Below are 26,474 nucleotides of genomic sequence, written 5' to 3'. Positions count from 1 at the left end.
TAACTAATCTATTTTATTTAGCAGAATTAATGGCTACAAAGGAAAATGACATGGCATCATACATTAAAGTAACATTGTAATGCAAGACTGTGAAAATAAAGAACTACTTTAAAACACTAAATTAAGGAACCCAATAATCACATCATGGGGCCCATTTATCAAAGAGTTTTAGCTATTTAAAACTTGTTGTGTATGATAGAGATCCAGCCAATTAGCTCCTGCCATGTGTTTTAAAAATGACAGTTGGGAGCTGATTGGCTGGAGCACCATTTATCACACACAACGAGTTCTAAATAGCTATAACTCATTGATAAATGGGCCCCTTTATACGATATTTACAATTAAAAAAAACACAAAAAAACCCCACCCAAAACATAATTAGTTCCCTCGGCCAGCAATTGTTGTTGCTTTGTAGACTGTTAGGGCTTGTACACATACAGTACGTGTTGAAAATTGGTGCTCATTGTGATTTATTAAATGCTGCTTAAGAAACCGGGTACATCATCTAGGGTGTACCCAAGAAAGTTGCGCGCTCCCGTATTTCGCTAGCGATGGCATGTTGCAGAATGTCGCGTGGCTCCCACCGTCAAATCCGGCATTGGCAAGTGTGTATGCACTTGCTGCAATCAGGGTCCCGTCGCCCGTTGGATCAGCTGGGTTCACACGTCTAGCTTGAGAGTCTAAAAAATACTGTAAGTGAATAAACATCTACACATACATGTTAGACAAACAGGGCCAGAAGAACAGGCTGTAGACATTCTGGGGCCAATGCTAAGTCGGACGCAAAGAGGCTGTATTTGAAAAGAGATCTGTCCGACACAATCAGCCCATCTGTTTAAAGCGAGTACAAATTGCAAGGATCCACCTTCACTTTAACAGGTGATTTTCAAAGCCCCTGTGCACAAAAGGTCCTGCAATGAATGCAATAAATACAATCTTTACAAATACTGGCCTATATGGCGATGGAGTTCTGTCCTCAGTTTCAGAAAATAAAACTATGAAGTTGTCTACTTTGATTATTGTTCACAGTCTGATTCACAACCTGGCATTAAATTATCCGTTTCGTCTTTCATTCCATAGTAGAGATCATCTTCTTCAGGGTCCGGAGTGGGAGCCACCATGAATGATGCCTTGCCCGGCTGTTCTCTGCTGCTGTAATTGTCCTCATGGTTGGGGAGTTTGCAGCTTTCTTGTTGCACCCCTGGATAGACAGCCTCGCAAGACTGTGCATCAACCATTTCAATTGCATCACCCTGAGGTGTGTCTATGGCATCTCCACAGAGACGTCCTAATTGCACAGCAGCGCCATCTTTGTGTTGCCAATCATCAGAACTGGTCAGAGATGAAGCACTACTTCTTCCATCATCAGATGTTGTCACATTGGTGTCTTCCTTCAGAGAAGCAAGGGGTGCAGATTGACTACACGGAAATAAAGCAACCAGCATAGTCAGTGAGAAAAAATACCAACACATAATGATCACATTTGTACAAGGTAATGAATTACAGTATAGCAATATTTAAGGGGACAGTGCGTCTATTATTAGCTACTGTTATTCCATAGCATACTTGCCTACCATATCATAATGGCTGGGAGGCTCATGAAAATCAGGTGCTACTGACGGCCCCCCTGAGAGATGGGCTAATCTCCTGCAGCCCCCTGCACCCTCCTCGGCCGAGGACTTACAAAGAGCAGATAGGTGGTCTGAGGGGACCCGATTCGTGCTGAATCACATCATCAAAGCCCAGTCCCTGCTGTACAATGCCTGCAATATTGGCAATGTATAGTGGGGCGTGGCAACAATGACACAACCGCGAACACCACACTCGCTGTGCTGCTTCTTGTTCTGAGCCCCACCCTCATGCTGAGTCACACGTGGCTGCCCTGCACCCTGCAGCGCCGAGCCGGCTGCCCTGTCCCACAGAGTTAGCCAGAATGGCGCAACCCTGTTCCACAGCCTTAGTGCTGAGTGAATGCTCACGTCTAATTCGCCCACACATATGCATAGCCAGCCTAGACAGATATGATCTCACAGCAAATCTTCCGACACTATCAGCCCGGGAGGGGGACTTCTAAAATCTTGAAGCGAATAAAGTGCAGAGAGTTAAAGTACCAATCAGCTTCTGTCATTTTACAGGCTGTGCTAGAAAAATGAGAAGCAAATTGATAGCTATGTCCGAGACTGCAGTACAGCGCCCAGACACAAAAGGAACCCACCTCTGCAGCTGCAAACGAGGATATCTGTATCGAAATGTCCTCAACAACATGGCCACCACCATAGAGGAGACAACCCCCCCCCCCCCCCCCCCCCTGATAATATGGATGAATAAATAAATACATAGGAAGGCAAGGAAGCATCAAAGGAAGCATTTAACATAAGTCAGAGAGAATGATACATTATGCCTGCACACCAAGTAGCACACTGGGAAACTCTGGCTGACAGTGGTGAGGCAGGACTATGGTATCTATATGTGTGAGAGGAAGGTGGCTGAGGTATATGTGTGTGTGAGGTGGAACTGCCATGAGGGTATTTATGTATCATATTGAGGTGGCTGAGGCAGGGCTAGGGTATCATAGAATTCATATGGTAGATTGGCATGTTATAATAACTCACCCCCACAGCCCAAACTTTGACAAATGCTTTTTAAAAACTGACTTATGCACCAATTCATGCCCCACCCCAACTGTAGCTCCACCCACATTATCCACAGCTCCATCCTCGGGAGCAAGGGGGTCTGCCTATTTTGTCAAACCTGGCCCCCACAATTTCTGTTAGCAGCCCTGGCTATGTACAACTTCTCCGCTTTATCTTTCTCCAATATTTGAAAAATCCACTCATCATTTTGTGAGGAACATACAAATACAATACTTATGTGTCCAGCTCGATAACTGGTCGTCATCATGCTTTCATGATAATGGGTCTATTATGTGGAGACCTGGAGCTGTAGTCCCATCTACCTCAAAAAATAAAGGTTAATAATGATATAGACCAGGTAGGTAACTTAAGTTAAATATTGTAAAGGCCAGGATGTACAAAGACATTCCGCCACAAATCGTATTAATATTAACCGCATATGTACTAACATAGTATATACAGATAACATGAGTATTGCAACGCAATAAGAGCTGCGCCTTGCTAAGCCTGCGCCACCAGGTGAGAGGCAGGGGTGTAGCGAGGGTGGCTCTGTTGGAGCGCGAGCTCCGGGCGGTGGAAAAGTTATAGGGTGCGCCACAACCTGCTCCCCCTCCCGCCACCCGCTATACTGCGTGCCGCTGTACAGGCAGCCGCAGAGCAAGAGGAGGAGAAGCAGAGGGGTGCACACTGACTCAAACTCAGAGACTAGGTAGTGAACAGGGCAGGCCAGAGGCGACAGCAGGAGACACTGACAGCCAGCACATGCCGCCCTTTTTATACGTCTCACTCTCTGCTTGTACCTTTGCAGTAGGGTTACTACTTTTGTCCTGCTACACCACTCTCTGTCCCTGCTGCTGCAGCACCTCTTTCTGCCCCGGCTGCTGTAGCACCTCTCTGTCCAAGCTGCTGCAGCACCTCTTTCTGCCCCAGCTGCAGCAACACGTCTCTCTGCCCTGGCTGCTGCAGCACCTCTTTCTGCCTCGGCTGCTGCAGCACATCTTTGTCCCAGGTGTTGCAGCAGCACCTCTCTCTACATTGATGTTGCAGCTCCTCTCTTTTGGTATTTGGTGAAAATGTTTATGTACTAAAGGAAAAATGTGGTAAAAATCTAGTTTTCTGGGTTTTTACAGCTTTTTCATATGTACTAAGCCCCGTCCGTCCGCTTACTGATGCGGAGGGTAACGCCATCTTTTGATGCTGCAGCACCTTTCTCTGCATTAGAAGCTGCAGAATAACATGTATAAGCGGCTCTACTATGGCATAATATGTATAAGCGACTATACTGTGGTGTGTAAAGTATATAAAGGGCTCTACTGTGCTGTGTAATGTGAATAACGGACACTATTACTGTGTGGTGTAATGTGAATAACGGACAATGCTGCGCTGTGTAATGTGAATAATGGACACTATTACTGTGTGGTGTAATGTGAATAACGGACAATGCTGCGTGGTATAATGTGAATAATGGCCTCCATTGTGCAGTGTAATGTAAATAACAGACAATACTGTGTGGTGTAATCTGTATTGGTACTATTCTGTGACCACGCCTCTTCCCCATGAAGCTACTCCCCTATATGTTTGTTGCGCTCCATTGGCGCGCACTGTTCCTATTTTAATCAAGGGGGCACCCAAAGGAAACTTTCACCCTGAGCTCCACAATGTCAGTGCAGGGGAGGAGGGCGCTGAAACATACCCTTGCTCCGGGCACCATGGCACTTAGCTACACCTCTGGTGAGAGGGTGTGCACTGTTGTCTTCCACCTCCTAGCACCAGGAGGTGACGTCTGCAGGGAGTCCCGGGCTCCTCTTCCTCCACCCTGCAGCTGGAAGGACAGTTGGCTGTGTTGCTAGGGAAGAAGGAGGTTGGGGGATCCCAGAGTGCGCCGGGACACTGGCAGCACACAGGGGATGGCGGCCGGAGTGAGTGGTGGCGGGATGTGGAAAGAAGCCAATAGGCTTCTATAGGGTAATACTAGCAAAAGATGGCGTTACCCTCCGCATCAGTAAGCGGACGGACGGGGCTTAGTACATATGAAAAAGCTGTAAAAACCCAGAAAACTTGATTTTTACCACATTTTTCCTTTAGTTCATAAACATTTTCACCAAATACCAAAAATTATACATATTAATCATCTTTATTGCCAACTGGCACAAAAAAAGCATAATATTAATAATACAATATAATTTTGTTTTAATGCAATGTAGGACAAAATCACTTGGTCTACATGTTAAAAAAATAAAAGAAGCGGAGTAAAATAGATGATCAACATCAGAAAGGGACTGAAGGATAGTATGGCTCGTTGCCAGCATTCTAATTATCTAATTATTCCTAGTACATCCTGTGCAAGCTCTTGTTACTTACCAGATAGCGTCCGCTATTCCGTTCTCCTCCTTGCCCACAGAATTCCTGTGTATTTCTACCTTGGCTTGCACCTTGGGCTGTGAATGCCCTGTTATCATGGCTTGTGGGAAAGGAGGTATTGACTGGTCTAACATTGGTTCTCCAAGTTCCTCCACCTTGATATGAATCTGCTCATAAGATGGTAGGGTGGTTTCATAGCGCTCAGCTTCCTTGCTGCTTGTATATGGTGTAGTAGACCTGGTAAGGAAAACATGCTGCAACATTAGACTGCAACATTAGTCTCTTAATGGTCTATTTAAAATTAAACGTGATTTCTTCTCAATAAGTAACAAAATAAAATACATTTCTTAGCTTTGATTTAATGGAGCTATTTATGAATATTAGCTTGCAGGGGTAGAGAGATAAAGCACTTTCCCCGTAGTCAAGGCTATCGCCGCTGGCTTAATGCACTTCCTATCCAATCCTGTAGAAACCATGCATGCAGCATTTTGTCTGAGCTTAACCTATAGCAGCTAACGCTACACCAACTTCAGACAAGCTCCGAAATTAAAATTGGTAAATTGAGTAATAGCGCCGTTACCATAGAGATCTATGGGGATGGCGGTATGCTTTTTTGATTATGCTTATATTGGAAAATCAGTGATCTCTCTAGCATTAAGGTTTCAATAAAGAGCTACGATCTTAAAATTATATTTTGTCTGGCAAAAACTGCCATTTTGCCAAAATTAGGATTTGATAAATAAGCCCCATTTATCATATAATATGTATAACAGGGAATATGCAATCACCCTGAAACCCATTCCCCATGCATTGACTGTACTTCACTGCTGATCAGGCACAACTGTCTGCAAAATACAGTAGTTTCAGGAGCGGAGATACTGCCAGAACAGGCAGTGCCATGCTTAGCCAACATTCTATGGGTCATATGTATCAAAGCCTGAAGAAAGATAAAGTAGAGAGAGATAAAGTATGGACCAATCAGCTCCTAACTGCCGTGTTATAGGCTTTGTTTGAAAAAAAATAAGATTTTAAACCTACCGGTAAATCTTTTTCTCCTAGTCCGTAGAGGATGCTGGGGACTCCGTAAGGACCATGGGGATAGACGGGCTCCGCAGGAGACATGGGCACTAAGAAAGAACTTTAGGTATGGGTGTGCACTGGCTCCTCCCTCTATGCCCCTCCTCCAGACCTCAGTTAGAGAAACTGTGCCCAGAGGAGACGGACAGTACAAGGAAAGAATTTTAGTTAATCTAAGGGCAAGATTCATACCAGCCCACACCATCCACACCGTATAACTTGGGATATACGAAACAGTTAACAGTATGAAACAACACAGCATCAGTCCGAGACTGAGGAAAACTGTAACATAACCCTTATGCAAGCAAAAAATATATACAAGTCTTGCAGAAGTAGTCCGCACTTGGGACGGGTGCCCAGCATCCTCTACGGACTAGGAGAAAAAGATTTACCGGTAGGTTTAAAATCTTATTTTCTCTTACGTCCTAGAGGATGCTGGGTACTCCGTAAGGACCATGGGGATTATACCAAAGCTCCCAAACGGGCGGGAGAGTGCGGATGACTCTGCAGCACCGATTGAGCAAACATGAGGTCCTCCTCAGCCAGGGTATCAAACTTGTAGAATTTTGCAAAAGTGTTTGAACCCGACCAAGTAGCAGCTCGGCACAGTTGTAATGCCGAGACCCCTCGGGCAGCCGCCCAAGAAGAGCCCACTTTCCTAGTGGAATGGGCCCTTATTGATTTTGGTAACGGCAATCCAGCCGTAGAATGAGCCTGCTGAATCGTGTTACAGATCCAGCGAGCAATAGTCTGCTTGGAAGCAGGAGCGCCAACCTTGTTGGCTGCATACAGGATAAACAGTGCTTCTGTTTTCCTGACCCTAGCCGTTCTGGCCACGTGAATTTTCAAAGCCCTGACCACATCAAGGGACTCGGAATCCTCCAAGTCTCGCGTAGCCACAGGCACCACAATAGGTTGGTTTATATGAAAAGACGAAACCACCTTTGGCAAGAATTGAGGACGGGTCCGCAATTCCGCTCTATCCATATGGAAAACTAAATAGGGGCTTTCATGAGACAAAGCCGCCAACTCCGACACTCGCCTAGCCGAAGCCAAGGCTAACAACATGACCACTTTCCAAGTGAGATATTTTAACTCCACCGTTTTAAGTGGTTCAAACCAGTGTGACTTAAGGAAACTCAACACCACGTTCAGGTCCCAAGGTGCCACTGGAGGTACAAAAGGAGGCTGAATATGCAGCACTCCCTTCACAAAAGTCTGTACTTCTGGGAGAGAAGCCAATTCCTTCTGAAAGAAAATGGATAGGGCCGAAATCTGAACCTTAATGGAGCCTAATTTTAGGCCCAAATTCACTCTAGTCTGTAGGAAGTGAAGGAAACGGCCCAGATGGAATTCTTCCAAAGGAGCATTCCTGGCCTCACACCAAGAAACATACTTCCGCCATATACGGTGATAATGTTTAGCTGTCACGTCCTTCCTAGCCTTTATCAGAGTAGGAATGACCTCAACCGGAATGCCCTTTTCCGCTAGGATCCGGCGTTCAACCGCCATGCCGTCAAACGCAGCCGCGGTAAGTCTTGGAACAGACAGGGCCCCTGTTGTAACAGGTCCTGTCTTAGAGGAAGAGGCCACGGATCTTCTGTGAGCATTTCCTGCAGATCCGGACACCAGGCCCTTCGTGGCCAATCTGGAACAATGAGAATTGTCTGTACTCCTCTTTTTCTTATTATTCTCAACACCTTGGGGATGAGAGGAAGAGGAGAAAACACATAGACCGACTGGAACACCCACGGTGTCACGAGGGCGTCCACTGCGACCGCCTGAGGGTCTCTTGACCTGGCGCAATACCTCTGTAGTTTTTTGTTGAGGCAGGATGCCATCATGCAATCTGTGCGAAGACTTCCTGATGAAGTCCCCACTCTCCTGGATGTAGATCGTGTCTGCTGAGGAAGTCTGTTTCCCAGTTGTCCACTCCCGGAATGAACACTGCTGACAGTGCGCCTACATGATTTTCCGCCCAGCGAAGAATCCTGGTGGCTTCCGCCATTGCCACTCTGCTCCTTGTGCCGCCTTGGCGGTTTACATGAGCCACTGCGGTGATGTTGTCTGACTGAATCAGAACCGGTAGGTCGCGAAGCAAAGTCTCCGCTTGACGAAGGGCGTTGTATATGGCCCTCAGCTCCAGGACATTGATGTGAAGACAAGTCTCTTGACTTGACCAAAGAACTTGAAAGTTTCTTCCCTGTGTGACTGCTCCCCAACCTCGGAGGCTCGCGTCCGTGGTTATCAGAATCCAGTCCTGAATGGCGAACCTGCGACCCTCTAAAAGGTGAGCACTCTGTAGCCACCACAGGAGAGACACCCTGGCCCTGGGGGACAGGGTGATCAACTGATGAATCTGTAGATGTGACCCGGACCACTTGTCCAGTAGGTACCATTGGAATGTCCTCGCATGGAATCTGCCGAAGGGAATGGCCTCGTAAGAGATGCCACCATCTTTCCCAGGACTCGAGTGCAGTGATGCACTGACACCTGTTTTGAGTTCCTGGGCCTTTTCTATTGGAAGATAAACCCTTTTCTGGTCCGTATCCAGAATCATGCCTAAGAAGGTCAAACGAGTCGTAGGAACTAACTGTGACTTCGGGATATTGAGAATCCAGCCGTGTTGCTGTAACACCTTCAGTGAAAGTGACACGCTGTTCAACAACTGCTCTTGTGATCTCGCTTTTATGAGGAGATCGTCCAAGTACGGGATAATTGTGACACCCTGCTTGCGCAGGAGCACCATAATTTCCGCCATTACCTTGGTAAAAAATCTCGGGCCCGTGGAAAGCCCAAACGGCAACGTCTGAAATTGGTAATGACAATCCTGTACCGCAAATCTAAGGTACGCCTGATGAGGTGGATATATGGGAACATGAAGGTATGCATCCTTTATGTCCATGGATACCATAAAATCCCCCCCTTCTAGGCTGGCGATGACCATTCTGAGCGATTCCATCTTGAACTTGAACCTTTTCAAGTATAGGTTCAAGGATTTTAAATTTAAAATGGGTCTGACCGAACCGTCCGGTTTCGGGACTACAAATAGGGTTGAGTAATACCCCCTCGTTGAAGCAGGGGAACTTTGACCACCACCTGTCGAAGACACAATTTGTGAATTCCATTTAAAACTATCTCCCTTTCTGGGGGAGAAGCTGGTAGGGCCGATTTGAAAAACCGGCGAGGAGGCACCTCTTCGAATTCCAGCTTGTAACCCTGGGAAACAATTTCTATAGCCCAGGGATCCACCTGTGAGTGAACCCAGATGTGGCTGAAAAGTCGAAGACGTGCCCCCACTGGGGCGGACTCCCTCAGCGGAGCCCCAGCGTCATGCGGTGGATTTTGTAGAGGCCGGGGAGGACTTCTACTCCTAGGAACTAGCTGTGGTTGGCAGCTTTTTCCCTCTGCCCTTACCTCTGGCAAGAAAGGACGATCCTCGTACTCTCTTGTTTTTATTTGACCGAAAGGACTGCATTTGATAATGTGGCGCTTTCTTAGGCTGTGAGGGAATATAAGGCAAAAAATTTGATTTACCTGCCGTAGCAGTAGAGACCAGGTCCGAGAGACCTTCCCCAAACAATTCCTCACCCCTGTAAGGTAAAACCTCCATATGCCTCTTTGAGTCGGCATCACCTGTCCATTGCCGGTTCCATAGGACTCGTCTAGCAGAAATCGACATAGCGTTGACTCTAGAACCCAGTAGGCCAATGTCTCTTTGAGCATCCCTCATATATAAGACAGCACCTTTAATATGACCCAGGGTCAATAAAATGGTATCCTTATCCAGGGTATCCAATTCCGCCGATAAGGTATCTGTCCACGCTGCTACAGCGCTACAAACCCAAGCCGACGCTATCGCCGGTCTGAGTAAGGTACCAGAGTGTGTGTAAATGGACTTTAAGGTAGCCTCCTGCTTGCGATCAGCAGGATCCCTGGGGGTAGCTGTATCTTGGGATGGCAGTGCTACCTTTTTGGATAAGCGTGTCAACGCTTTGTCTGCCCTTGGGGAGGATTCCCACCGTATCCTGTCCTTAGTCGGGAAAGGATACGCCATAAGAATCCTTTTGGGAATCTGCAGTTTCTTGTCTGGAGACAGGGCCGGTGCTAGGGTGTTCGGCGCCCTCCTGCAAAATATACATTTGCGCCCTCCCATACTTTACATGCAGGGCCGGAGGGTTACCATGGCCTCTTGGGCCCCTTAGCTGCAGGAGATCCGTGTAAGCCTATGGATGTGAACTCTCTGCCCATACACACCCTGTGCTAGTTACGGCCCTACACACAGACAGTGCCGTAACTAGACATTTTAGCGCTGTGTGCAAGAGAGGGCATTGGCGGTCTCCCTGTATGTAAAATAGGAGTACTGCGCGCCGCAGGCGCGCGCAAAAAAATTAGGGGCGTGGCTTCATGGGGTAGGAGTGTGGCCACAAAATAATACCAATTCATATTACATATTATAGTTGTCTCCATTATTCAAACTACGCCGCACAGCAGCGCCACTACACCAGGTAGAGCCCCTTTTACACATTACGGCAGACAGATTTCCCTTTTTACACATTACGGCAGACAGCGCCCCCCTTTTTACACATTAAGGCAGACAGCATCCCCCTTTTTACACATTACGGCAAACAGCGTCCCCTTTTTACACATTACGGCAGACAGCGTCCCCCTTTTTACACATTACGGCGGACAGAGTCCCCTTCTTACACATTACGGCAGACAGCATCCCCTTTTTACACATTACGGCAGACAGTGTCCCCCTTTTTACACATTACGGCAGACAGCGTCCCCCTTTAAAACACATTACGGCGGACAGTGTCCCTTTTTACACATTACGGCAGACAGTGTCCCCCTTTTTACACATTACGGAGGGCAGAGTCCCCTTCTTACACATTACGGCAGACAGCATCCCCTTTTTACACATTACGGCAGACAGCGTCCCCCTTTTTACACATTACGGCAGACAGTGTCCCCTTTTTACACATTACGGCGGACAGCGTCCCCTTCTTACACAATACGGCAGACAGCGTCCCCTTTTACACATTACGGCAGACAGCATCCCCCTTTTTACACATTACGGCGGACAGTATCCCTTTTTTACACATTACGGCAGACAGTGTCCCCCTTATTACACATTACGGCAGACAGCATCCCCCTTATTACACATTACGGCAGACACCGTCCCCTTTTTACACATTACGGCAGACAGCATCCCCCTTTTTACACATTACGGCGGACAGTGTCCCTTTTTTACACATTACGGCAGACAGTGTCCCCCTTATTACACATTACGGCAGACAGCATCCCCCTTATTACACATTACGGCAGACAGCGTCCCCTTTTTACACATTACGGCTCTGCATACAGATACACACATACATAAATACAGTATATACATAAATACAAACACACACATACATACACATACCCAGACACACACACACACTTTCTCTCTCACTCTATTTACATCCACTTACCACAGTTGTGCTGGCCAGATCTTCAATAGCATGATCCTGTGTAGCTCCGCCCCATTGGCCTGTGTAGCTCCGCCCCTTTTTGGCCGAACGATCACTGACACTCCTCTCCCTGTCACAGGGGAGAGAGGAGAAGGCTTCATGCTGCCGGCGCTACTGCGGCTGCCTGTCAATGTGACAGGGCAGGCGCAGCAGCAGCTGCAAGGGGGGGGGGACAGGACGGCGCTTTAGCTGGGATGCAGAGCAGTGAAGGCGCCTCTCCTGCCCGGCGCCTACCTGCTCTGCATCCCTTTGCTGAGCGGGTAGCGCCGGGCCTGTCTGGAGATTCCCACGCCTTTTCAAATAACTCGTTCAGCTCATGAGAAGGGGTAAAGGTTACCTCAGGTTTCTTTTCCTTATACATGTGTACCCTCGTGTGAGGGACAGGGGGTTCCTCTGTGATATGCAAAACATCCTTTATTGCAATAATCATATATTGAATACTTTTAGCCAATTTTGGCTGTAACTTTGCATCATCGTAGTCGACACTGGAGTCAGAATCCGTGTCGGTATTAGTGTCTACTATTTGGGATAGTGGGCGCTTTTGAGACCCCGAGGGACCCTGCGACATAGGGGCAGGCAGGGCCTGACTCTCTGCATAATTCCTGGATTCAGCTTTGTCCAACCTTTTGTGCAATAAATTCACATTAGCACTTAAAACATTCCACATATCCACCCAGTCAGGTGTCGGTGTTGCCGACGGAGACACCACATTCATTTGCTCCACCTCCTCGCTAGGAAAGCCTTCTACCTCAGACATGCCGACACACGCATACCGACACACCACACACTCAGGGAAACCTCTTATCTGAAGACAGTTCCCCCACAAGGCCCTTTGGAGAGACAGAGAGAGAGTATGCCAGCACACACCCAGCGCTAATGACCCAGGAAAAAACACACTATATGTTTACCCAGGTAGCGCTGTAATTATCTATTTGCGCCAAATTATGTGCCCCCCCCCTTCTTTAAAACCCTCTTTCACCGTGGTAAGCAGGGGAGAGTCCGGGGAGCTTCCTCTCAGCGGTGTGCTGTGGAGAAAATGGTGCTGGTGAGTGCTGAGGAACAAGCTCCGTCCCCTCAGCGGCGGGCTTCGGTCCCGCTGAAAAATTAAAAAACTGGCGGGGGATCTCTTTTATATACAGTGCCCAGCCTGTATATATGCTTATTGCCAGATTTGGAGGTCCTTATTGCTGCCCAGGGCGCCCCCCCTGCGCCCTGCACCCTTACAGTGACTGCCGTGTGTGTGTGCTGTGTGGGAGCAATGGCGCACAGCATTACCGCTGTGCGTTACCTCAGTGAAGATCTGAAGTCTTCTGCCGCCTCTGAAGTCTACTTTCTTCACATACTCACCCGGCTTCTATCTTCCGGCTCTGCGAGGAGGACGGCGGCGCGGCTCTGAGACAAACTGCGGGGTGAGACCTGCGTTCCGTTCCCTCTGGAGCTAATGGTGTCCAGTAGCCTAAGAAACAGAGCCTGACATTAAAGTAGGTCTGTTTCTCTCTCCTCAGTCCCTTGATGCAGGGAGTCTGTTGCCAGCAGGCTCCCTGAAAATAAAAAAACCTAACAAAATACTTTCTTTTCAGGAAAAGTCAGGAGAGCTCCCTGTAATGCACCCAGTCTCCTCTGGGCACCGTAATAAACTGAGGTCTGGAGGAGGGGCATAGAGGGAGGAGCCAGTGCACACCCATACCTAAAGTTCTTTCTTAGTGCCCATGTCTCCTGCGGAGCCCGTCTATCCCCACGGTCCTTACGGAGTCCCCAGCATCCTCTAGGACGTAAGAGAAATGACAGTCAGCATCTGATTGGTTGCCAATTTATATCTCTCTAAACGTTATCTCTCTGCAAGCTTTGATAGATAAGCCCTTGTATTTGTTAGGATGGTGGCAGAGCGGCCATCGGGGGAGGGGCACTAAAGTAAGAGGGGGTGACACTCATTTATGTCCATTGCAGCAGTAGTGCCTGGTGCGAGGAACATGTCAGCCCCAGCAGTCTCGCATGTGAGTAGCAGCTGGTGTCACTACCTCCGTGCAATAAAAATAAAAAATTGTGTCCCGTTGCGCGGGATATCATGATATTATGAACAGAGCAGAGACTGTAGGATCCATATATGGTGTCATTTACTGGTAATAGTGGCAATCAGAGTGTCTTACACCTTTGAGTCACCTCCCATCAGATTTGGAATATGGTATTGTGTATTGATATCATAGCCAGCACTAAACTCCCAACCTATGACTCAGATGGAGCTAAGAAACTGCCAGCGGCTGTATCTTCATGCCAGAGGCCTGCACTCAGTGTTGGGTCACCTCGTGGGGAGAAAAGATCACTGAATGAATATAACTACTTTCACTGACATTTAGTTATGTGAATGGGCCCCAAATGTCACCCATTAGTGTTTAGGAGCCTCTGCGAATGTGCAGTCCCTCTGACCATGCAAGCATAGTGGCCATTGCTGTGGAGGGTTTTCGGTTAACCTTCTGCTGACTAATTATGCGAAGTGTAGACCATAGGCTACAGTGGGCTAACGCCATGTTCAGATGGCGTTAGCTGTGAGGGACACACTTAGGAATGCTCTGCTGGAGGGAGGGATGGTTCCTACTAGTGGTCAGTCCTGCACTTTACACCAATGCGTTACGTTAAACTGACTTCCTCAGGGGTGTGTTGTGTTTCCAATTTCTTGTTCCTAGCATGTGTCCAGATTCCTCATCTGAGAGAGCCACTGTTGTCTAGAGCTCATACTCTGACAGGGGTAGGACAACAAATGGACATCATCTAACCCAAATGTGGCTTGGACTGCATATAATGTGTGTGCACATAATGTGGCTTGGACTGCATATAATGTGTGTATATTTTATATATACATTTTATATTAATCAATATTCGGACTAAGTAATTGAAAGAATTTTTGGCTATATTTCTAGTTGTCTCTGGTACGAGTGTCTTATTGCAGGATCCAACAAGTGAAGACAACATCCTGCCAGTTCCCTCCAGATTGTAATAAGATTGTAATATTTGATGAAAATAAAGTCTTACTACAAAAAGAGTTTTATTTTAACTTTAACATTGAAATTGCATCAACATTGAAACAGGTATACTACTACAGCATTGGCGCCCTCTAGGAAACTTGTGTTCGATATATATACAGTATATCTCAAAATCGCTGCAGGGAATATGAGAGTTCACATCTCTCCCTGGGAAGATGCTGTCACCTCCATGTTAGTGGTAGATGCTCTGTGTGGGGGCACTGCACTGCAGTGACACTGAAGGCACTAAGTCACATAAGGCCATTCATCCGGTGTTATAAGATGCCCCTACACATGAAGTAGCATTTTGTAGGATAAATCGGTCTCAATCCCACACAACAGAATGAGGGCCTAATTCAGATCTGATTCTAGATGTGCTAAATTTTGCACATCTACGGTCAGTTTCTCTGACATGCGGGGGGGGGACACCCAGCACAGGGCTAGTCAGCCTCGCATGTCAGGCCCTCCCCCCCCTCCCCCACACAGGTACAAAAGTATTGCACGGCGGTGATGCTTTTGTATCTGACGAGTAGCTCCCTGCCAGCGCAGCTCCTGCGTGCTGGCAGGCCGCTACTCGCCGCATCCCAAGTTGCAACGGCTGCATGTGCCGTCACGCAGCCGCCGTGGCCCGCCCCCTCAATGGTCCAAACACACCTCCGTTGTCTGGACCGCGCCCCGCCAACAGCCCCTGTAGGTGCGCACTCCACAAAGTAATTTGGATTGCGATCGCTGCTGCAGCGATGCAGTCTGAATTACCCTCTGAATTAGCCTTTTATCGGCACAATGGGGGAGATGTACTAAGCCTTGAAGAGAGATAATGTACCAGCCAATCAACTCCTGACTGCCATGTTACAGGGTGTGTTTGAAAATGACAGGAGCTGATTGGTTGGTAGTTTATCTCTCTCTCCACTTATTATTCTCCAAGGCTTTAGTTAGTACATCTCCCCAAATGTGCGTACAATTTTACAACATCTTTGCTCATCTCTAAAAAACCATCTATTAATAAAGGGCAGAGTAGAGAGGCCGAATGGTCTTTATCTGCTGTCAGTATTTAATGTTTCTATACACAGGACCTTTCTCCCTCCTTATCCCCTGATCATAAACTTCCTTATTTTGCTCAGAGTTAATATGATGTGCCTGCTAGATAAACTCTGCATATTTTCCATTATTACATCATAATAATGTTTGACCTTGGATTACAATGAGATGAGTGACGATCCGTCCAAATACAATGTTTAGGGACACATACAATTATAACAGGCGAGTTATTTTATAGCAGACATACCATGACTTCATTATAACAGGCGAGTTATTTTATAGCAGACATACCATGACTTCATTATAACAGGCGAGTTATTTTATAGCAGACATACCATGACTTCATTATAACAGGCGAGTTATTTTATAGCAGACATACCATGACTTCATTATAACAGGCGAGTTATTTTATAGCAGACATACCATGACTTCATTATAACAGGCGAGTTATTTTATAGCAGACATACCATGACTTCATTATAACAGGCGAGTTATTTTATAGCAGACATACCATGACTTCATTATAACAGGCGAGTTATTTTATAGCAGACATACCATGACTTCATTATAACAGGCGAGTTATTTTATAGCAGACATACCATGACTTCATTATAACAGGCGAGTTATTTTATAGCAGACATACCATGACTTCATCATAACAGGCGAGTTATTTTATAGCAGACATACCATGACTTCATCATAACAGGCGAGTTATTTTATAGCAGACATACCATGACTTCATTATAACAGGTGAGTTATTTTATAGCAGACATACCATGACTTCATTATAACAGGCGAGTTATTTTATAGCAGACATACCATGACTTCATTATAACAGGCGAGTTATTTTATAGCAGACATACCATGACTTCATTATAACAGGCGAGTTATTTTATAGCAGACATACCATGACTTCATTATAACAGGCGAGTTATTTTATAGCAGACATACCATGACTTCATTATAACAGGTGAGTTATTTTATAGCAGACATACCATGACTTCATTATAACAGGCGAGTTATTTTATAGCAGACATACCATGACTTCATTATAACAGGCGAGTTATTTTATAGCAGACATACCATGACTTCATTATAACAGGCGAGTTATTTTATAGCAGACATACCATGACTTCATTATAACAGGTGAGTTATTTTATAGCAGACATACCATGACTTCATTATAACAGGCGAGTTATTTTATAGCAGACATACCATGACTTCATTATAACAGGCGAGTTATTTTATAGCAGACATACCATGACTTCATTATAACAGGCGAGTTATTTTATAGCAGACATACCATGACTTCATTATAACAGGCGAGTTATTTTATAGCAGACATACCATGACTTCATTATAACAGGCGAGTTATTTTATAGCAGACATACCATGACTTCATTATAACAGGCGAGTTATTTTATAGCAGACATACCATGACTTCATTATAACAGGCGAGTTATTTTATAGCAGACATACCATGACTTCTCTGGGGGTGCAGTAAACATATGAGACTTCTCTGATAATGGAACGCATTCCATATCCACAGGAGTAAATGTGATCTGTTAAAATAACAATAATCATATTCATCTTCAATAAATCTTTTATCTTATAAAGCACATAGTATAAGGACAGGTACTGAGAATCCCCTCCACCAAGACACGTGCTGCTGTTATACGTACAGACAAATGATTCACAGGAGAACTGCACCAAACACAAACATCAAAAGACAGAACACTAATACAGTATATACACATAATAATAAGAGAGAGAGCACAGACTCCAGGACAGTGCCACAGTCTTTCCTATGTGGTGTGTCAGTGCCATCTTTCCAAATACATTGCAATAAAGATGGCGCTGCCAAAGGAAAGAAAGGGGGACTGGAGTGAGTGCAGGGAATGGGGCATGAGGACTTCCTGAACTACACACCTTGCTCCCATTATAAATATGCTGCTGCCTTTAAGTGTCAAGCAGCAATTCTAAGGGTTCATTCAATGAAGTGCAATGCCCACCATTCAGCATGCACGTCATGAGGTGCTATTCGATTAGTGCTGTTTTTTCGGCCAGTTGAAAAAACTGCACTTGCCGCCGATTTGTAGGTCGAATTTACATTCGACCAATACGAATGTAATGTTTTTTCGACTGGCCGAAAAATCCGCACGGACGAAAACCACATGGATTGGCAAATTCGCCACCGACCCATATGGTTTGTCAAATTTGCGGGCGTTTTCGACAGTTTTTGTGTCCGTTTTTGCCCATGCTGATTCGACTAAAAAAATCATACAAAAATGCAGGGGCGAAAATGGATTCAAAATATTGAATACACTGACGTCGAATTAGTGCCGATTTTCCGACTGTTGGAAAATTCTGCACTAATTTAATATACCCACCCCACCATCTGTACATATGGTAGCATATATATATATATATATATATATATACATGTGCAATTTACAAGAGATCTTGGGTGCCATCTCCAGTGTCCCAATGCCTTTCCATCGGCACATCGTGGGCAATGTTCGCACAACATCCCTATCTAAACTGACCCAAAAAATTTTGAAATCCCAAACAGGCTGGGTTCGCTCTAGGCTGCGATGCCACTGTAATTAGCAGCGATTAGGAAAAATGAAGAGCATTCTAATCCTATAACAAAGTACAAGTAATTATGGTGTAGTAAAGGGCATTGGGACGTTGCTTACCTACTTTTGGCACCACCCTTCCCAGAGAGCAGGGGAGGTACGGCGGGCAAGTGACATCATGATACCAGATAAGACACAACAAACACTTTTTTAACAACAGTTTCAGCAGTGTTGTATATAACAATATATATATTAAAGTACAGTACTGTGCAGAAACCAGATGCTGATTTATAGACCCTGGGGTTTATTTACTAAGCCTTGGCTGAAGATAAAGTGGACGGAGATAAAGTACCAGCAAATCAGCTCCTAACTGTTATTTTTCAAACCCAGCCTGTGACATGTCAGTTAGACATTGATTGGCTGGTACTTTATCTCCATCCAACACTTAGTAAATAGACTCCTTAGGGCGGTATTCAATTACCGCCGATGAAGCTTCGGGTGAAATTTACCAATGTTTTTTCACCCGAAAACACGCAGTTTCAGCGAAAACGGGGCTGATTTCGGGGATTTAGCTTAACCTGCCGGAGGCAGGTGAAACGAAATCCCTGATAAGCCGCAGAACGCGCCGGCTTATCGGGGCTAATTAGATAGCCCCCCGGTGATATTAGAGAGAGAACCCACCAACCAATCAGCTACTGTCATTTTCAAACCCAGGATGTAACATGGCAGTTAGGAGCTGATTGGCTGGTACTTTATCTCTGTCCACTTTATCTTCATCCAAGTCTTAGTAAATAGACCCCTATATAGTAACTATAATACATTCTGCCACGTCATTGTACCTCACAAGAAGACCATGATCCATTTATGTCTTGTAAGAATAATCTGTTTGGGTCTTCTAAAGTTGGATGACCAGCAATATTCTTTTTGCATAAGATACATATTTCTGTACTGCACTTGCACACAAAAAATGTATACTCGTATGTCCGTATCCAAGTCACATCATATTGTGTCCCCTTATGCCTGGAGTGGCGCAGTGAGCTCATGCAAGAGGTAAATTTATGTGATTGCAACATATTTGGTAACAGAGGCCTGGTATGCCTTTAGGAGGCATGTATCTTACAGGTACTTAAGGATTAGTGCAGCAATAAGCAATGATGATGATGATGATTTTGAGAAGTGATAGCTAGCCACTTCTGATTGGTTGCTTGTGCATTGACCACTCCTAGCTGACGGCACTTAAATCATTAGCATTGCAGCTATTCTATACTATGGCGGTTATTCAGGTCGCATCGCACAGCAATTCCCCACTGATAGAGCCAATGCGCACGTTCAGGTTCCGTCCTGCGCGTACGTGGCTGCGAATGCCTCTACCTGATTGACAGGTGGGTCGGCAACGTTTTTAGGGCAGCTTGTCTACAATTGCTGCGACCGCAATGCAAACTGCTGTCGCAGCTGGTGGCCGCCAGTTAGCATACTGGGCGATCTTGCCCTGCGATTGGCGGCCACCAACATGCTATAGTGCCTTGCTAAAGTATTCACCCCCTTGGCTTTTTACCTATTTTGTTACGTTACAACCTGTACTTTCATTTTTTTTTATCTGAATTTTATGTGATGGATCTGCACAAAATAGTGTAAGTTGGTGAAGTGAAATGAGAAAAATGTATATTAAAAAAAATTATTTTTATAAATAAAAATTTGAAAATTGGCATGTGCATATATATTAACCCACTTTGATATGAAGCCCCTCAAAAGTTCTGGTGCAACCAATGACCTTCAGAAGTCACATAATTAGTGAAAAGAAGTCCACCTGTGTGCAATCTAAGTGTCACATGATCTGTCAGTATAAACACACCTTTTCTGAAAGGCCCCAGAGGCTGCAACACCACTAAGCAAGAGGCATCACACCATGAAGACCAAGGAGCTCTCCAAACAAGTCAGGGACAACGTTGTTGAGAAGTACAAGTCAGGGTTGGGTTATAAAAAAAGTATCCAAATCTTCAAATGGAAAGAACATGGTACCACAACAAACCTGCCAAGAGAGGGCCAGCCACCAAACCTCACAGACCAGCCAAGGAGGGCATTAATCAGAGAGGCAGCACAGAGACCAAAGGTAACCCTGAAGGGGCTGCAGAGTTCCACAGCAGAGACTGGTGTATCTGAGGATGTGAGCACAATAAGCCGTACACTCCATAGAGCTGGGCTTTATGGCAGAGTGGCCAGAAAAAAGCCATTACTTAGTGTTAAAGATAAGAAGGTACGTTTTGAGTTTGCCAAAATGCATGTGGACGACTCCCCAAATGTATGGAGGAAGGTGCTCTGGTCAGATGAGACTAAAATGTAACTTTTCAGCAACCAAGGAACACGCTATGTCTGGCGTAAACCCAACACATCCCATCACCCCAAGAACGACATTCCCACAGTGAAACATGGTGGTGGCAGCATCATGCTGTTAGGATGTTTTTCAGCAGCAGGGACTGGTAAACTGTTTCGAGTCGAGGGAAAGATGGATGGTGCTAAATACAGGGATATCTTGAGCAAAACCTGTTTCAGTCTGCCTGTGATTTGAGACCTGGACGGAGGTTCACCTTCCAGCAGGACAGTGAACCGAAGCATACTGCTAAAGAAACACTCAAGTGGTTTAAGAGGAAACATCTAAATGTGTTGGAATGGCCTAATCAAAGCCCAGATCTCAATCCAATTGAGAATCTGTGGTCAGACTTGAAGATCGCTGTTCACAAGCGGAAACCATCCAACATGAAGGAGCTGGAGCGGTTTTGCCTTGAGGAATGGGCAAAAATCCCAGTGGCAAGATGTGGCAAGCTCATAGAGACTTATCCAAAGTGACTTGCAGCTGTAATTGCCACAAAAGGTGCCTCTACAAAGTACTGACTTTAGGGGGGTGAATAGTTATGCACGCTGAAGTTTTCTGTTATTTTGTCCTATTTGTTGTTTGCTTCACAATAAAAAATAAAAAAAAATCTTCAAAGTTGTAGGCATGTTCTGTGAATGAGATGATGCAAACCTTCAAACAATCCATTTTACTTCCAGGTTGTGAGGCAACAAAACACGAAAAATGCAAAGTGGGATGAATACTTTAGCAAGGCACCGTACAACAGCTGCAATTCGTGCTGAATAACTCCCTATGTCAATTAGTGGCCGTCATTTCATATTACTTAATTGACATTTCAATTTGGACTACAGCGAGAAAAATTCCCAATTGATGTTTAAGCTGAAAACAACAAATGTGGGGCCTTATTCAGAGGTAGATGCAAAATATGCTAATGTCGCAGGAGGTGTCCTGTGTACGCCGATTGCGGAAATCTCAGATCCGATGCCTACATTCAAAGACGCAGCATTGGATCACCATTGCAACCATCGGTTGCTGCATTGGCCATCTGAGTAACCCTAAATGACCACCACTTCTCTTCTGAGGCCAGTAAATCTACATCAGAAGACACACTCATTGGCCTTGGCACTCCAAGGCCAGTGCATGCTGGGCTGAATCAGCCCCATGAACGTATATGTATTTCATTATATTTTATATTGCAGATATACGTATTTATTAAAACCCATCAAGACATTTCCTTTCTTGTATATGTGACATTTCATTACATTCTTATATTGTCTACAAACAGGGTAATCTGTTTACAAGTAACACAAACACCACATTTTTCATCTATCACAGATTCACAAATTATATATTTTGCAAAACATCTTATGAAGAGTCCCACAACTATACTTATAAGATCACTAAATAGAAATATCAAACTAGATTATATAAAAGCACGAATGACAGCATTCATAAATATTTAGGGGAAAATCCATTTGGTATTCAAATGCTAGGTTAACTGGTAGGTCGTCCACTATTAATCGACATGCATTAGGTTGACATGGTTAAAAGGTCGACATTGTCAAAATGTCGACATGGTAATGATCGACACAGCTTATGGTCGACATGAGTTTTTGACAATTTTTTTCATTGTCAAATTTTTCATACTTTACCATCCACGTGGGCCATGATTGGGAATAGTAACCAGTGGCGAGCGCATGTTCCCAGACACATTTTTTTTACGGAGTAAACCAAAAACTCACGTCAACCTTTCCTGTGTCGACCTTTTAACCATGTCAACCTTTTTCCCATGTCAACCTTGTGCATGTTGGGGTCAACCCCTTTTTCAGGTCCACCCAATGATCCACACCCAATCCAATTAGCTGGTGGGTTGGCATTGCAGGGAAAAGCTCTGAGTTTCATGACCAGAGCTATTCAGTTAAATAGCCTTTGCCCTGTGCGATAAACCCTGGATTTATGCACGCTAACCTATTGATTATGTGTACAATCGGAATCAATGAGTTTTCCTGCATATTAAAACCCAAAGGGTGCCTTTTATCACAGACTTTGCCTTGCAGCTCTTGAAGCACACAATGCACCTCTGTGGTTTAACGCGTGGGGAAACCCTGCTAATTGAATTGATCAGGGCAGGTAATTAGCTGCAGAGTAAACTCTGCTCCTAATTGGATCCCCACCCCCCCAACAGTAACATGCCAAGCGCTCATCAGAACATATAATATTAGAGATGTAAGTACTAAGTGGGGTATTCAATTATCCGCAAATTCGCTGCAATTTTTCGGCCGAATTTTTTTTGCGTCAATCGGGCGAAATACTTTTTTCGCGGGTATGCGCGCTCTCGTTTTTTGACCTATTTAATTCCAAACGGGTTTCACGTGAAAATTGTTGCAGTGAAAAGTGTAGGTGAAAATGGGGAAATCAACCTGTACCCCAAAAAATGCTAAACTAACATAGGAAAACAGGAAAACAGAAGAGAAGTGTATTAGAGATCACATTAGAGAGTTTTTGGGGACTTAAATTGTGTGAAATGGCTGTTATATGCATTTAAAAAAAAATGCAAAAAAAATGATAGAAAGCAAGTTTTTTTGTGCAAAATAAATACTCTCGTTAAATTTGGGGTACATGAAAATGGGTATAAGTATATATTTGGGTCATTTTAGGGTACTTTAAAAAAAAAGTGGAAACAGACCGATTACTCCCACCTGCAAGCCTAAAAACACCTGTCCCACTCATAAAGCACCCCAATATACCTGTCCCATACCTTGAACCACAATTTCCATCACTTTGTACTTTTTCACCCCAAAAATAACATGTCATTATTGGCCAATCAAAAATAATTAAAAACTTCAACGTGCCTAATTAGTCATTAAGGAGGGTGTCCCAGGAGTTCTGTACCATGGGGGTCATTCCGAGTTGTTAGCTCGTTAGCTGCTTTTAGCAGCATTGCACACGCTAAGCCGCCGCCCTCTGGGAGTGTATCTTAGCTTAGCAGAATAGCGAACGAAAGATTAGCAGAATTGCGAATAGAAATTTCTTAGCAGTTTCTGAGTAGCTCCAGACTTACTCACAAATAGCGATCAGTTCAGTCAGTTTCGTTCCTGGTTTGACGTCACACACACGCCCAGCGTTCTCCCAGCCACTCCCCCGTTTCTCCAGATGGCTCCCGCGTTTTTCCCTGAAACACCTGCATTTTTCTGCACACTTCCAGAAAATGGCCAGTTTCCGCCCAGAAACACCCACTTTCTGTCAATCACACTCCGATCACTTCAACGACGAAAAATCTTCGTTCGGACGTGAGTAAATCTACTAAGTTTTGTGTTAAAATACTGCACTGCGAACCATGCGCATTTTTGCCTTAATCGCTCCGTAGCGAAAATCGTCAACGAGCGAACAACTCGGAATGACCCCCCTATATCCAAACATTTTTACCTTAAAATAGTGATTTTTCCCAACTTTTCACCTGCTCAGAGTAGGTGAAGTGAAATTTGTGAAAAAATTATCACCGATAAATTTTCCCAGGAAATTGAATAGGCTGTAATTGCGTTTTGCGGGAAAAGTCAGTTTTTTCGCACGAAAAGTCCGTTATCGCTGCTAATTGAATATCCCCGTAAGACAGATTGACAAACCAATGCAGTGCAACTTTTTTTTTACAGCAAAGTTTAGATAACAGAGAATAGTAGCTTGTACTCAAAAACACAACACATGTAAATTAGAATGTCAAACAGCTCAAGTTCTTTTGTGACCTTCTACATAAACATATGAAAATGTTATTATTAGCTCTTATGGTGTGTACACCCAGTGAGATATTTTCTTACGATTTTGATTATATAGTCAAAATCGTAAGAAAAGTTAGTGCAGATCGCAAGGTAAAAGTCACCTTGCGATCCCGATTCAATGCCGATGCGCGGGCCCGAACGGTCGTCATCGCAAGCCTAGATAGACTGTGCAGGCAAGTCAATTTTGTCTATCTCTATAGAAGAGATAGTCAAATAGCCAAAATCGCCCATAGTCAGTATCGCAAGCACACTCATTATGTGCTTGCGATGCCAACCTAGCCCCTGTCGCATAGTGAGAATCGGGCTGAGCCTTTAGTTTATACATCTTTAGTTTATACATGATATCACCTTTAGTTTATACATGATATCTTGTATTTTACATTTAGCGATTTTATAATGTTACCCCTTTCTTCCTGAACATCTGCAGATTCCACTGAACACTGTTAAAATAAATTTTGCTGCAATGCTGCGCTTGCTTGTCCCCCTGAAAAGATAGTAAAGGGAGAAAGCATTTTCCTACCTTTGGGTAACACTGGCAGATGCTCCAGGTGATGCCGACACACACCATGAACACGCCCATAGAACAAAATGTAATGTAGACATGGGGCTTATCCACACTCATAATGAACATGCCAATCATAATCAAGAAAAAGCCCAGTACAATGAGTCCGTAGCGGAATGTTTTATCCTCTGCCATGTCCTTTCAGTAACAATTAAAATAAAAAAAGATTATTTTAGGATTAGTAGTAAAAGTGAAGGCGTCCAAGTGGCAAAGAGGAATGTAGGCAGCACTATCCTACTGTGCTTGTCAGACACTGATCTTCAGCATATGACTAGCGGTTTTCTCCATTCACTCACAGAGCCCATTCCTGCCCAGAGTTGATCAAGCCAGTTCTAAAGGCTGAATGCAAATAGATTTCCACTCCAGTGATGCTGGACTGCACACCTCTGTGGTCACCTTCCCTGCAGGTATAAATACTTGGGAAACGTCTACACCTGCACCTTTTGTGTTTATAAATGAATCACTGTGCATGCCTCTGTAGAGGTTGGAATTGTCCCATAACATATTCCACGCACCATATATGTTTATGGCAGTCACACATTACTACACGTTACTCCCAGAGCTCTTAAGTTTTATTTTCGCCCCAATTTTACTTTCTAATTATATTTTTATGACTATGAAAGTGTATACATGTACACATCATTATAGCTTTTACATGTTTTTGTGTATGAAAAGGGCAGTTTTGATCACTCTTTCAGATAATTCTCCTCTAACGCGCTGATTAAAGTCTACTTATGGGCCCTCATTCTGACCTGATCGCACGCAGCAACTTTTTGCTGCCCGTGCGATCAGGTAGACGCCGCCTATGGGGGAGTGGATTTTAGCATAGCAAGGCTGCGATCGCTTATGCAGCTGAGCTATGCCAAAAAGTTTTGGAGCAGGATAGGAGAAGGTCCGGACTTACTTACCAGTTGTGAACACTTCAGCCTGTCAGGTCCCGGAATCGACGTCAGACATCCGCCCTCCAAACGCCTGACACGCCTGCGTTGGACTCACCACTCCCCGAAAACGGTCAGTTGATGCCCGGCTCCTCCTTCTTGTTGTCAATCTTCTTGCGGTCGCCGCTGGGACCGCTTTCTTCGTAGGAAGCGTCACTGCCCTGCGACGGCCGTCACCGGGCAACGACGCACCTGCGCATTGCACCCGCAGCGCATGCGCAGTTTCAACCCGACCGCACGGCTGCGAAAAAGTGCAGCGTGGGATCGGGTCGGAATGACCCCCATTGTATACACAGTGGGGCTTATGCAGCATTACAGGCAAGTCTGTTTTGGGGTTGGATCTTGTGTGTTTTCTCGCCAAACGTGCTCAGGAGTAGAGTGCACTGGGTGACGCTGTCCGAGGTGGTGTCATCGAGCAACAGTAATAGATGAGGTGCACATGTGTGCTTCATCCACACTATGCACATGTGCCTGGAGGGGCTGAGGGCAGCCCAGCAGCTCCCGGAGTGCAAGGCAAGACCCCAGCCTGATGAAAATGGGGGTGTTACTCGCAGTCATGCCCCCAAAATGTCATGCATCAGGGCATGGCTTTGAGGGCACAGGGTGAGTACGGCGCACTGGGTGGAACCA

At 45.1% G+C, this 26,474-nt stretch overlaps 1 protein-coding gene across 1 annotated transcript; it reads right to left on the bottom strand.

The window, feature by feature from the left end:
- Positions 1–38: 38 nt before the first annotated feature.
- On the bottom strand, positions 39–25,201 carry BSND (barttin CLCNK type accessory subunit beta). Its single transcript, XM_063938714.1, has 4 exons — positions 24,865–25,201; positions 17,122–17,204; positions 4,995–5,231; positions 39–1,419 (listed from the first exon to the last, which is right to left on the bottom strand). Exons 1-4 carry the CDS (start codon positions 25,039–25,041, stop codon positions 1,017–1,019), a joined length of 900 nt encoding a protein of 299 aa, XP_063794784.1. The 5' UTR covers positions 25,042–25,201; the 3' UTR covers positions 39–1,016.
- Positions 25,202–26,474: the final 1,273 nt, after the last annotated feature.

This window comes from Pseudophryne corroboree, chromosome 9 (assembly GCF_028390025.1).
Source record: "Pseudophryne corroboree isolate aPseCor3 chromosome 9, aPseCor3.hap2, whole genome shotgun sequence".
NCBI lineage: Eukaryota > Metazoa > Chordata > Amphibia > Anura > Myobatrachidae > Pseudophryne > Pseudophryne corroboree.
The sequence above is the reverse complement of the archived record's forward strand: the minus strand, read 5'-3'. Positions and strand labels throughout refer to the sequence as shown.